The sequence below is a fragment of the Thermobia domestica genome, chromosome 16, assembly GCF_964235325.1.
Source record: "Thermobia domestica chromosome 16, izTheDome1.hap1.1, whole genome shotgun sequence".
Taxonomy (NCBI): Eukaryota; Metazoa; Arthropoda; class Insecta; order Zygentoma; family Lepismatidae; genus Thermobia; species Thermobia domestica.
Window position 1 is genome coordinate 64,927,250 of NC_137469.1, and position 12,377 is coordinate 64,939,626.

The 12,377-nt window shown below is 38.2% G+C and overlaps 1 protein-coding gene across 5 annotated transcripts in view; it reads right to left on the reverse strand.

Moving 5' to 3' along the window:
- LOC145673114 (2-amino-3-ketobutyrate coenzyme A ligase, mitochondrial-like) overlaps nt 1–12,319 on the reverse strand; it is a 28,091-nt gene extending 15,772 nt beyond the window's left edge. Inside the window, exons 1-2 of one of the 5 annotated variants that reach the window (XM_081742496.1) lie at nt 12,182–12,319; nt 2,103–2,326 (exon numbers count right to left, since the gene is read on the reverse strand). In XM_081742496.1, coding sequence (XP_081598622.1) covers nt 2,103–2,252 — 150 coding nt within the window. In that variant the 5' untranslated portion in view covers nt 2,253–2,326; nt 12,182–12,319. Of the gene's footprint in view, nt 1–2,102; nt 2,327–11,825 lie in introns of all 5 variants that reach the window. The other 4 variants (XM_081742494.1, XM_081742493.1, XM_081742495.1 and 1 more) reach the window with 4 other exon arrangements.
- Between the last annotated feature and the right edge of the window lie 58 nt (nt 12,320–12,377).

Here is a 12,377-nt window from a genome sequence, read left to right on the forward strand (position 1 = left end):
TTTCTGTTTGCTACTCGCGATTTTTTTTAGGGGGGGGGCTACAATTCACTCGCAACAAAACAGGACCATCAAATGGTTTAAGGCCTAATATCTGTCCATAAGGAAAACACCATACTAATACTAGTCTCACAAGAACTAGCAAGATTTGGGACGGTTGTGAAAAGAGCAAACTTCTATCGCCAGTACACGTAGCGTCTGCGACTTCCCTTCCATTCGTTTTGAAACCAGAGCGTTTGGGAAGCGTTTCCCTAACGCAGCTGTCGTTATCACTAGTCGACTCTACTCTAGTTACATTCCGACATCTAATTGCTTGTTTAAAAAAGTGACTTCGGTATTTAACTTCTTATAACTTGATATAAATTTTTGCAGTAAACTGGAAACTTCCCTATCTAGTTCTCGATTTGGTAAACTTAAAGTCTGAATGGTAACTTGACTGCCTTGCTTGAACTGTTCCAGGGAGTGCAACGACTACGTTTTTTCATTACCTTCGTCGGATTTTGCGAAGATTCTACACATGACTCAACTGTTTTATTAGTTTCACCTAATTAGGTTTTGAGGCTACAAATACTAGCGTCATGCTACAAATGAGACAAATATAAGACATCAGCCACTCATTGAGCTTATGAGACACTGTATGTAGCTCCTGACGGAGCATCTACTTTGGTTTTCTCTAACTGCGAAGCAAAAGACTGCACACTAACCTTCAAAGTGGCTACGTCCCTAGTGAAGTAGTCCAGCCTTTCATTGTATGTTTCAGTTCATCCATTTTAGCGGTTAAATTTTGATTCATTCGATCAAGCTTATTTTTAAAACATTGGCTCATTTCAATGAGTTGACTAGTTAGTAGCTGTGCAAGCCTCTCTCTCAATTTACTGAACCACCTCCAGTCTTACTCACTGGACAGAGGTGGCAATAGGAGCTTGAAATGCATTCCGTATTAACGAACCGACGTTATCACCTTTTATATTGTTGCCAGTGTTATCATCAATGCAGTAATGGGTCTGTCATCCTGCTTTACAGTTTTCTGCAACTCGCAATAACGACAAAGCCAGAGATAAAATTGACTCACTTACTTGTAAGTGCTACAAGTGTTCGTCGACCCAACGCATCCGAAATTAAACCACGGGGAGCACTTTTCACACATGATAACTTTTTCACGATCAATGGAGTTCAAATTAACAACTTCAAAACAACCATATTCTTGTTCAGTTTTTGAACCACCACTCCCGTTACTGTTCTCCTTCTCCGAGCTGTGTAAAACATATTCATCCTTAAATGTTTCTTACATTTTGATACTCTTACTAACGTTAACCAATAACACAAGTAAGTTTGCCTCCCGCAAAAAAAAAAAAAAAAAAAAAAAAAAACTCCGACCAAGACAATCCACGAAGAAAAATGTTTCCTCATGACCAGATGTCACCAACAATCCTGTAATACTTTTAATAATCTATACCGTATTTAAATGTCCTGAAAAATGGTCTACGAAACTGTACTGAGCTTCCACGGCTGTAAGCCAGAAGTCCCTTTTCCCAGTTGACAGACCAGACTGACGACTGGAAGTCAGGAGTTCTATCTTACAGACGTCTAGTTCACAGCTACAAAATAAATAAGTAAATAAATAAATAAAAAATAAGTCAGGGCGCAACAGCCAATGGTTGAATAATATTTAAAATTTACTCCACACCTTTCCACACTCACCGTCGAAATCCTGAAAATTTACAAAGATGCTATTTATGAAAATATATTATTTTATATGTATTAAAATTAAATGTATATAAAATAATACTAATAAACAAACAGTGTATAAAACCACTAATACGAGCCTCGTAGTGAGAGAAAGTTCAGAAATTTCTTCTCTCTGTCTTCCTTCCAATGAAAAACAGACTTGTCCAAATTCGAAAGCGAGAACGAGATCGATCCTGCAATCGATCCAAAAAGAGGTTTCGAGTACGAGTGAAAAATGAGAGGTAAGAAGATGCTAAATGTATATTGCTGGAATGAAATTTCAGTCCATTACATGTACATAAAATACAAGTTAACATAAAATAATCAACCAGAAACAACATTTAAAACTAAATGTAATAAATAATCCCAAAACTTACCGAGAAACCAAGGTAGTTATTGGAACAGAAATTGAGAACCTTCTTATCCAACCCCAATAATGAGACGCCAACATTTTGTTGAGACGTAAGAACATTCTCTGATTTCCACAAACCAGACTCGGAGATTTTTGTCAATTCTTCTTGCAGCATTTCTCTTAGATATGCCTGTGTATGCGTGTTGCGGTGAGTAAAACACGGCAACCATTTTCGGTACTGAAAAATAACTGAAAAATATCATAAAAAGAGGACTGAATGTTTTCCAATTAGAAAATATAATAAATAGCATTAAAGCTCTCAAAGGGCTATGGCTAGCCAAGCGCCTTTTAGCTCGGTGCATATGGTTGGAACATCGGCTCCCACCACCGTTACTTCTGGAATTCTAGAGCACCGTATCTCAAAACTTTTCCAAGTGGGAACCACTTTTATTAGACAGAATGTTGTATGGAACACCCTACTCATGTTTCCTTCGTTCCCATTTTCCTTCTACTTATATTTTTAAAACAGTATTAATGAAAATTCGTTGAGCTTTATATTTGTATTAATAAAAGAAAATACACACCATTTATTTTTTAACAATAGAAGACTATCAAGAATTTTATAACAATACATCGTATATGCTATTACATAGAATTGTACAATTTTTACTAATTGTGTAATCTATACCTGTCTGAGATTCTCAAGTCTGTGATACGCAGTTCATTTACAGCTCACAGATGACGAGAAGAACCCTAGCAGAAGTAGTGTGATGTATGTATGGGCTCGCCCACTTTTCGCATGGGGGTTTCAAATGACACCACGGAATAGCACAGGTAACTACCCGGAGTAGCAGACGACATCTAAGCATAGACCACACCTTAAAAACCGAAAATGGACTTGACCGTGTCGTTGACCTTTCCCCGCTACCCCTGTTTTAGGGTTCTTCTCGTCATCTGTGAGCTATAAATTATATTTTATTTGTTTTTGTCTTTTTTGGACTAATGAACAAAGAGGATCACAAGGGCAGACTTCGAAACCAACTTGTGGTACGCGGAACACAGTTTGAGAAATGCAATTCTAGATTGCTTTCTTCTTCTATATTTCTTAATAAATGAAATTTAGAAAATGAGTACGCAGATACAAGTAACCCAGCTCTAGGATTGTTAAAAATACGTTTATTTCTTTGACAATTAAGCATATAACTTGTTCTTCTAGTACCTGAACAATAAATAGTTACGAATGTGAAAAGAAATCTTATATTTTAGTTATTATATAGGCACGACGTTTCTTAATATTTTAATCCTAATTTCTTTATCTTTACCTACTTTTTTTTTCTTTGTAAGATATAAAAGTGATATGAAATATTCATTATAACATATATGTCAGAACTTGTGATGGTCAACATCGATCATTTTGTTCCCAAGACAACGTGCGCTACGCAGCAGTAAGTTCCAAAGACAATTATCTATATGGGTGTTACATTTCGTGCATTGATTTCTTAACAACACACACATACACATACACATTTTTTCTCATTTGTCGTTCTCTTACATTCAAGAATATTCGTTTTATAAGGTAAACTTCCTTATTTGACATGGTCTCTCCATAGATTAATAAAATCTCTAAAAAAAATTTTTTTTTAAATTTAAAAATTTAATATTCTACGATTATGCACCAAGGTTAAGGGAGACGGTAATCATGATATAGATGATAATGATGGAATGATGAAACTGGGAGGAAACGGGAAAAACACTGAGAAAACCAACGCACACGATTTTTATCCACCACAAAGTACATTTGACTGGAGCCGGGATCGAACCAAAGTCTTTTCCAATATTCTAATAAAAACAATGTAGAGAAACTAGTGGTTTAAAAGAGACAAAAGAAGAAGAAGACGATTAAGCGTTTTCTGGACGTTATTTCTCCCAGATTGCCTGTCGTAATATACACTCACATTTTGTGTGTGTGTTGGCTTATACTTACCCGTCACAGCCAACACTTCCTTATCTGGTTCATCATATTACATAAATTTACAATTCATTTTATTTTTATTTACTTTTTTTTTAAAAAAATATTTCTATTACATTTGGCACAGAAAATAGTTAGAAGAGCACTTCTTCTCCCTGATGAGTTCCTAAAAGCCTGAATCATCCTTCTGGAAATATTTACATGTACGGAATCTCTCCATGGGCAGAAGCAGCATCATACCCAACCCGCTGGGATACCAAACTGTCTTCGTGCAAGATTTCGATAAGACACTGTTATATTATAAACAGGTCTTATATTATAAACACTATCCATTTGCTTTCTCGTACTAGCTAGCTTCTTAGTGGTTGGCCAGTTAACCCTATCATAACTTACACCCAGGTGATGGGGTTCCCATCTTGACAGGTCTCTAAGGGAATTTTAACATCTCTTCAGTACTACACAACGATTTCCAGTGCATTTTCAGTATTTCTTGTACCGATAAGTTTCCAGCATTTTAAGTACCACTACACACCTATGTTTCGTTAGTTTGTCTCATAGAAGTAAGACTAATATTAAAACAGTGGCTTAAGTTTAGAGGTATCTCTCCAGTTACAAACCTTTAAAAAACAAACAAACAAACAAAAAAAAAAGGTTAAAACATTCAAAAATGTTAGGTTAGGCTAGATTCGGTTAGTTTAGGTTACCCGGTAAGAGCTTTCTAAAAGTATTGGAGAGGTTTGAGAAAAGCCTTTGGGTCTCATCCTAAACGAAGGGAAAATCCCAACCTACACCTCCTCGCGAGAGAAAGCGGGCAACGTCTTTGGCGGCTAATGTAGGTGGGGACCGACCGACTCCCGGGATAAGGAGTCAGCTTCAACCAAGTGCCAACGGCCTTCTCGGAGGGCGGATGAGTGGGTGGAGGTCAGGGCACCTTCTTGTCCTTAGGAGGAGAAACTATCCTAAAAGGCGGATGAACTACTAGATGGTCAACGGCATGGAGATGTGGAAATGAAATGGAATACTATCACATTATCTTTTTCCAAGAAGGGACGAAGAAGGAGAATAAATAAATATGGTGGTTCTTCCTGAGGTAAAATAGTCCCTCGTTCGGATCTCCGGGTGAGGACTACTCCGGGAAGAATCATCAGAGGAGAAAATAATAACTTTCATTTCAGCATGGGAACCTGGAACGTACGAACTCTACAACGTGAGGAAAAACTTGAAAATTTAAAAGTGGAAAGGGACAAATGTAAAGTGGACATAGTGGGCTTGAGTGAAGTGCGATTGCCAGGAAAAGATGAGATAGTATCGGGAAATTACAGAATATACTAATTGGGTAGCGATAAGGCCGAGAAAGGTGTCGCAATAGCAATGAAGAACGAAGTAGCAAGAAGTGTAACCAAAGTGAAATGCTGCACTGACCGCTTGATGTTTGTAAAACTACATGCAAAACAGTGGTTATTGTAATAATATAAGTGTATATGCCAACAACCAATCATGATGATAATGAAGTAGAAGTAACGTATGATCAGATCAGTGACATATTGCATCAGCAAGGAAGAGGTAAGATCAACGCCATAGTATTGGGAGACTTCAACAGCGTAGTAGGAGAAAGAGCTGCGAATAAGGTAGTGGGACCATTTCCACCAGGTAGAAGAAACGAACGAGGTCAAATGCTTATCAATTTCTGTAGGCAAAATGATCTGGTGGTGATAAACACGTGATTTAAGTAAAGAAAAAACAAGCTGTACACGTGGAAAAGTCCAGGAGATAAGAAATGCTACCAAATCGATCACATTCTTGTGAAGCAACGTTTCAGGAATAGTGTACACGACGTGAAGACACTGCCAAGAATACACATTGATTCAGATTACAATCTCCTGGTGGCGGAAGTGCAAACCTGGTTAAAGCCGATCAAGAAAAATGGGAGGAGATATCGAAAATGAAACTCAGAGCGACGATGATGTGAAAGAAAAGATTGAAGAAAAATTCTGTGTAATGGGCGATATGGTTGGCAATATAGAGAATAGATGGAGAAAAGTTAAACAGATTCTACTTGACATATTCCACAATAACATTGGTAGGATGGAAAGAGCACCGAGAAAACATAAATAACTGAAGCAATGCTTAAGAAGATGGAGGAACGCAGGAGGTCAAAAAAACCCGGACATCAATGAATACAGAAGGCTGAATAATGAATTGAGAAGAGAAACGGACAAACCCAAAGAAAAGTACATGGAACAGATAATGTGAAGAAATAATGGAACTTCAACGGCGCGGCAGATATGATCTGATGTACCAGAAAGCACAAGAATTAGGAGCGAAAGCTAACAAAGGTATACGAACGTTCGGCATCGAAGATCAACAAGGTCATGTGGTCACTGACCATCAAAGAATCCTTAGAATTTGGGAAGAATAGATAAAAGATCTGTATGATCAGAAGAACCGCCCCGAAGATATTGCGATCGAAGCAGAGGAAGAGGTGGATGCTGATGAAAAAGGACCCAGTATATTGAAAAGTGAAGTAGTACAAGCAATCAAAGACATGCGAAGGAGAAAGGTCGCTGGAGATGACGACATACTAGTAGATTTGCTCAAGGGATTAGGAGACAACGCAATGAAAGTACTGACTTCACTTATTAACAAGATCTACCTGAGTGGAGAATGGCCAAAGGATTTTCTTGATGTTACAATTATTGTATTGCTCAAGAAAAAGGAAGCGAAGAAGTGCAGCGATCACAGAACCATTAGCGTAGGATTTCCCACAGTGGAAAGATCATTGCACGCATACTGAACAGGCGGCTGGAAGATAGATGACAGGTTAGAAGATCAATTTGGATTCCGGAAAAGAAGGATCCTATGCGACTACCATGCTGCTGACCCATCCAAACCTTCCGCGTCTTGCTAATAGTACCCACTTCTATATACCTTTTCTCGTATTAAACATAACTTTACTCAATGGTGCTATTCTAATTTTTTAACAACCGGTTCTGTATATTGCATTGTGTATATATATATATATATATATATATATATATATATATATATATATATATATATATATATATATATATATATATATAATGGTGGATCGAAGGGAGAATGTAGGGGCGATGCCCCCCCTTGACGCTCAGGTATACACTGGATAAAATGGGCTTTAATCCTGCTTTAGCGGTAGACTGGATAAAGCGGCAAATTATGGTTTAGCCCCTTCCTTGATCATATCCTGGATCCGCCACTATATATAGGCCTATATATATATAGGGTGGTAGGTAACCCCACCGAAAAACTTTGGGAGGCGATTCCTTATATGAAATGAAAGAAAAAAATTCTAATAAACATTGACCGAAAAACGTCTCCTTTCAGAGTTATGATCCATTGAAAATTCGAAAAATCACTTTTCAAAACTCCCTATCTTAGAAACTATAGGACCTATTCCAAGCGGTTTAGGGAATTACATAGGAACTAGTACGTGCTCTATCTAAATATCCATGTTTTACCATCCACCGTTATCGGTGAAAGGAACTGTAAAAAGAAAGTTCAAGTATAGGGATACTTCTGTAAGTACTAGCAGTGCGTTCGTTTCGCTGGTACCGGTGAATTCCGAAATATGGATATTTACATAGACCGTATACCAGTTTCTGTGTAATTCCTTAAACCGTTTGGGGTAGGCCCTATAGTTTCTAAACCAGGGCGTTTTGAAACGTGATATTTAGAATTTTCTGTAGTTCATAACTCTGAAAGGAGACGTTTTCCGACCCATGTTTATTAGAACTTTTTTCTTTCATCTCGTATAAGGAACCGCCTCCCAAAGTTTTTCGGTGAAGTTACCTATATGAGAGAGAGAGTAGATAGATCAGGGGCGTCATTTAGGGAGGGCAGGAGGGGGCAATTGCCCCCCCCCAAGAGTTTGAGGATTACATATGCTTTAGTAGATTGCCTACTAATACACTAATACCAAACGTGAGATTCTTATGTCACTGGTGCTCTTGCCCCTCCCAAGCAAAGTCTGAAATGACGCCCCTGAGATAGATATAATTCTTTTAGGAACAAAACTATACTAAGTATAATAATAACCAAGAAAGTTCTGTCACTTTTTCACCCACTACCTTCGAACATCGATATGCCAACTAAAACGTACCTGGAAGATCAAAAGTAGTCCCCATCAGCATCGACGACGTTCTGCCAACGTTCTGAAAGGTCATGGATTCCATCGCGCTACAACTTGGTGGACCGTGAAGAGAAGGTATCAAGTGCACTTTGCACCTCTACTAGGAATTTGAATAGGCGTTCTCTAAGGTGGTTGTGCAAGGAGTGGAACGCGTGATTATCGGACGGTGATATGACCGGGGAGTATGTCAGATGCAACAATTTTACTCATCCAACGCGTACAGTGGTATCCTAGGTCATTCTAGCCAAGTGGGGCTTAGCAATATCCTGTAACAGGAGGACCTCTTTGCGATTCAGAAGTGATCGCTCCAGAGCTTTGAGTTTTTCTTGAACACAGCTCAACTGCTGACAGTACACAGTTGCATTGATGCTCTGACAAGCCGGTATCAGTTCCCGATGCACGATGCCACGAGCAGTCCACTAAACACACAGCAGGGCCTTTTCCTGGTGCAGTGCTGGTTTCGGCTGTTTTGGAACCGGTTGATGGGATGCTAACCAATGATGACGGCGCCGTGGAGCTTCGTACCTGGACCCACTTCTCATCACATGTCAACACCCTGTCCAGAAATGGCTCCTTCCTCAGACAACAAAGAAACACAGGTGTCTGCTTGCGTTGCCTTCTGGCCCGGAGTTAAATCATGTGGGACCCATCGACCCAACTTGTAGTGCTTTCCAAGTTGACGGAGGTGCTGCCGAATGATTTCTCCACTCACATTAAATGTTAGCCCCAGTTCCTCACATGATGACCACTGTTCGCCTCAATTGCTGGCTGAAGATCATTTTGTACATGTGTTGGTCTTCCAGCACGTGGTGCGTCTTTGAGTGTTTCGTCACAGTCCTTAAACTTGTGGGGGGAAAAAACCGCTGCACTATTTGCGTAGTCACGACACCCTCACCAGAGGCTTGTCATATATTCTTCCCCGCCACAGTATCATTTGACCCTAGTTTGAACTCGTACAGCATACACGCCCTTATTGACGCTCTGTGAAGGTCCCATGTTCACTCTGTCCTTACGCAAGTTCACGGTATAACTGAACAGCCGGAACCAGGTAGTATGTTGGATATACCCACACCAACAACTGACCTTCGCCTCATCTCCATTTCCATTCAACTCACGGTGTGAGGGGCAAATGAACACATACGTCCACAAAAAAAGACAGAACTTTCTTGGTTACCTTTATAGATACAAGAGTTCTTACTTGTAGAACACATGCCAATTTTACTACCTTGGATTCGAACTAAGAACTGTTTCTATTATATTTTGTAGCTCCACGTTCAAACAAAACAGACTTGAAGGAGGGGAAAAACATGACAGAATATACGACAATGCAATTTTTGAAAGTCACATTTAGTGTATATAGCTTCAAAGCTTTACCAAAACCAGTCTTTTGTTGTCTGAAAATTTCAAATGTTCATCACCAGTACAAATATGGAGCACTCAAAAAAAAAAAAAAAAAAAAAAAAAAAAATTAATGAGAGAATAAGATCTGAAACTCTTTATTAACTTCACTGTGAAACTTTAATCGGTCGCATCAGATAAATTTCTTGTCCTCCACCCACTCAAATTTCTGTCTGGCCATTGAATTGCAGCAATTCAAAGTTGCTTCTTTAAACAATAAAGCAAGCAAACGGGAAAAGTACAGTGCGTTTTCACAAATTTCTCTTCTTCCTTTCACTCTTGGTTGGGTCATGTGTATGCATGATTATATTTATGTCTGGGTATAAAAAACAGTTCTGCGAACTCAAAATATATTAATAACCGGTTTTAGCGAACTGGCTGAATAGCGCTACTGACTTTACTGCCAAACTTACACACCTAAACATCACATTAAGAACTCCAAATTATAATTTCTTACCTCATTTCTCCTGTAAGTTTTTCTAATTTTTATTTTAAAAAAAGGGGAAGGGGAGGGGCATCTCTAAACTTAACCCGAAATAGCACAAATCCTCTTAACGTGCGAGGAAGCGCAATTAGTAGTTTTAGAAGTAGCCTTTAATTAAATTCTATATTACAATTTATTTTATTATCCTATTGGTTCAAATAAAGAATAGTCTGTTAAATTAAAAAAAAAATCGCTTTGACACTTCTTGCTTCAAACGATTTTCTAAGACGTTGTGGACTGATATTACCCTGGTGCGTGTCTAAATAGTTTTGTACAGATTGATAATATGCGTGCAAACTGATGTGGCCTGGAAAGATAGATGCTATCCTATTATTATTATATATGCAATCAATTCATCACAAAATTAGGTCCATGTTCCGTTAAGGTGGTCCAAAACTACACTGGACCCCCTTAAGCTAACCTAACCAAATCTGACCTAAGCTAACCTAAGGCTAGTTTTAGACGGAAGCATTTATCGTAGCAAAAATCGTATCATCGATATCCTACCGTGTAAAGTAGCAAATGCTATAGCATTTCCCATGCCATGGCATATCCTATGGCATTTCTTGTCGATAGAACTTGCTCTATTTCGTAGCATTTTCCCCAGCATTTCTGGTCTGATTGCAGCGCCGTGGTGTTAAAAAGAAGCAAAAGATTGTGTGCCAAATATCCACGCTCTTTGATTTGTATGGGAAATTGAATTCTAGTAAAGAAAAATGAGTTGGAGTAGGGATGTTCTTTGCCCACATACTTCTTTGTGATTTTCGTTTTGTAATATGACCGGCGAGAACTGTTGTTACAATTACTATAGCTTAATTACCTCAACCTTAATTTCGGAGCCATAATTGCGCTCTTTTCCAGTGATTTGTTTGCTACGTCACGACAGATGCTTATTAAAATGCTACCGTTTAATCGCACCATATACTTTTGGTGCCATAGAATATTATATGAAATATTTGGCAGCACATCTGCTACGAGAAATGTTACGATAAATGCTTCCGTCTAAAACTAGCCTAACCTAACCTAATATAACGTTATATTATTAACCAAACGAAAATCAATAGAAAGAAGTGATGTCAAAGACATTGGACCCCCTTAATGGAACATTGACCCAAAATTAGCGTCTTAGAAGGTTGTTTTTTTTTTTTTTTTTTTTTTTTTTAGGTAGAAGTTGTGTTCATGGGTGTAGATTCACTTTCCGAGGACTTATGCATATGAGTATAAATACGTGTGCGGATGCATGCCATAAAAACGAATGTACAAGAAACACAAACCAACTTGTGCTTGGTGTCCATTAGAGACAAGAATGCTATCTAACCGCGTCAAAGTAGATAGCCTAGTAGATAGATAGATCTAGGACCCTAGCAGGGACGGTCTGAGCTGACGTCAATAGGGAGCAGGTGCCTCAGTGACGAACAATATGCGTAAAAAGGACGAGAATGCAATAAACACTTGATATCGCACTCATTCATGTTAAACCTACTATAGCCCTTGTAATAGTTTGACACGAGTAACATTACACTTGTATCCGCATAACCATTTTCCTACATCGTTCAGAAAGTGCCAGTGTAAATTAATATCCTAGACAATCATCTCTGTCATACGGCTTACTTTAATCGTAAAATTTTCATTATTATGACGAAGTAATCTTAACCAATACCGTGTTTCACATTTACTAAAACAAGTTACCTATAAACATTTACTAACAATTTTTTTTAAAACTTACAATTACTTTTGACTGTTAGCTTAAGCATGTTTCTTGTTGCGACCACAACAAACAGACGGCCTGGAGCAATTAACGGGATTCAAGGTCAGCTTGTTTTTTCGTGTAGGGTTCGATATTGTTTTGCCTGTAAGTTTGCCATTGGCAATGTCTGAATTACTCAAGAGCATGTATATTATATTGGTTTTAAGATATTAACCGCGAGGGATGAAGCGAATACATATATAATTGCACCTAGCACTGACAGACGAAAGCTATTAACCATATTGAGGATAATTAAAAGTATTTACGCATCAACACGGAAGCCCGCCAACACTTATATACTATCACATATTACTTTCAAATTTATTGACTGCTACCATAATTTCAATTCCCCTTTACTCAAAGTAATGGAGTTCACAAAAAATATTGCTAGTCCACATTTTTAAATATCATAATTATTTTGTTTACAAACAGCTGCCCCCATGGCAACACAGGGTACACAGTTTAAATATTTTCTTAAAGTAATAAGAAGTTGCTTTTAATGTTGCTCACTAAAATGTGACAAACTTTTTC